Source organism: Charadrius vociferus, unplaced genomic scaffold, assembly GCF_000708025.1.
Source record: "Charadrius vociferus isolate BGI_N301 unplaced genomic scaffold, ASM70802v2 scaffold248, whole genome shotgun sequence".
NCBI classification, from domain to species: domain Eukaryota; kingdom Metazoa; phylum Chordata; class Aves; order Charadriiformes; family Charadriidae; genus Charadrius; species Charadrius vociferus.
Window position 1 is genome coordinate 1,019,897 of NW_009649851.1, and position 1,850 is coordinate 1,021,746.

Here is a 1,850-nt window from a genome sequence, read left to right on the forward strand (position 1 = left end):
AAGCGAGGCTGGGCAGCGCTCGCCCCAACTGGCGCTTCTCCCCTCTTCCGCAGGTCTCTTCGAGCAGAGGGTTGAGCAGTATTTGGAAGAGCTTCCAGACACGGAACAAAGCGGAGTAAACAAGTTTCTGCGAGGCCTTGGTGAGGAAAATCTTTAGAAGTGGTTCTGAAGTGAATTTTCATGTCTTTTTTTTTCTGCCTTTTTTCAATTTGAAAAAGCCTTGCCCGAGGTGAAAAAAGATAGTCAAGCAGTTTCAATATGATAGGAAATATGAAAAGGACAACAATGAAAGCATACTTAAAGCTGACAGACCCAGATTTAATTATGATCCTTGTTAGCACTTTCATTTTCATCTGGGGGTGTGGGGGAACCAAACCGTAATGGAGGAGGAGAAAAGGAAGGCAGCCGACAGCTCCACATTCTGTTAGTTGGCTGTCTCTGCTGGTATTAAGTAGATGAGTTCCTCTACAGCAATTACGTTACCAATGAGACCCGTTTGCTAAGTAACTTTTGATTGCCCTTGGCTTTTCGGTATATGCTAGAGACTGATAGTGTGTGTTCTTTAGGAAACAAAATGAAGTTCCTCCACAAGAAGAACTGACTCCTTTCTGCTGACGTACCAACCCAAAGACTATTTATGACACTGCGCGTGAGACACCTGCAGCGCTTCAGCGTTTGACGCGGGAGGAGAGCGGAGCAAGCTGACCGCAGCTTTAAGTGATGACCGATGCTGTTAGACATTGTGCCAGATGATGGCTCCTTTATGTATTTGGGTAGAATTTGTACATAATGTGCTGTAAGCTTTTGTAACTGATTTTGTAATGAGCAAGGAAAACTGTGGTAAATATTTGTATATTCCTGAGAATAACAGGTGCTTTTTTTTTCTTTAGTATGAATTGAGTTATGCTTGGTGCAAAAATGAATAGCTGATTATGTGCAGCTGACTGTCTCAGCAGAACCACTGACTTCACGGGATGTTTGTGAGAGCTACACTGATGCCTGGATACTGCGGGGATGAATGAACTCGGGTACGTGGGAGAGGTTGTACGCACGGGGGCTGCTTTCATGTGGCGGAGTTGTTTGTTTCTGTTTTTTTTTTTTTTCCCTTCTAATTAATTTTAAAAGAAAGAAATAACAAAGTAACTTGATAATAAGGTACTTGGTTCACAATACAAAACTTCCACTTGGTTTGAACTCTGGTCAGTAAACTACTTGTAATCCATTCTGCACTAAGACTGCTAAACCTGAGGAGAACTCAGTTCTTAGACATGCAAGCTGCAACGAGTAGGTACAGTACATCCTTTCCTAATGTATGTATGTATGGTTTCTAATAAACTCTGTAAATATACCTGTTTGTTTATATTCATTGCAAACCTCTACAGTTTCTGATGTCAAGTAGGTAAAAAAACAGAGTCTATTTCCTGTGATTTTTTCAATGAACTTGTAATTAAAATACAAAATGGTTATTACAAACCTGTCTTATAGTAGGTTTGCTATTTCATGGCCTGTAGTTTGATTTTTTCTTCAATGTTTTTCACTAGGGCTGAGACAAGACATTTTATATCCCTGTTCTGCTAATTTTATCCTAACAGAAGCATCTCTTAAAACATTTCTTTTTCTTTGCATGGGTTAGCAACAAATTACTTTCTGTCACTGTGAGTATCGCAGGTACTGCTCCTGAAGGGTGATATTTTCAGGTTGGTTTTGTGCTACCTTGGTTAGATGATCAAAGTAGAACATGAGCAGCTCGTACCAGCCAGAGCAACCCTTTGCCTAAATTTCCGATGAGCTGATCACATGTGTTTCATGGGAGTCTGCTTTTCTTTTGCATTAGCTGCAGCCCATTTAAC

General features: G+C 40.6%; 2 protein-coding genes across 2 annotated transcripts in view; both read left to right on the forward strand.

Moving 5' to 3' along the window:
- Positions 1-1,468, forward strand: part of ST5 (suppression of tumorigenicity 5) — a 98,800-nt gene extending 97,332 nt beyond the window's left edge. The window contains exons 18-19 of the mRNA XM_009890954.1: positions 54-140; positions 567-1,468. Coding sequence (XP_009889256.1) covers positions 54-140; positions 567-601 — 122 coding nt within the window. The 3' untranslated portion in view covers positions 602-1,468. The remainder of the gene's footprint in view (positions 1-53; positions 141-566) is intronic.
- RPL27A (ribosomal protein L27a) overlaps positions 1,015-1,850 on the forward strand; it is a 5,822-nt gene continuing 4,986 nt past the window's right edge. Inside the window, exon 1 of the mRNA XM_009890977.1 lies at positions 1,015-1,028. Coding sequence (XP_009889279.1) covers positions 1,015-1,028 — 14 coding nt within the window. The remainder of the gene's footprint in view (positions 1,029-1,850) is intronic.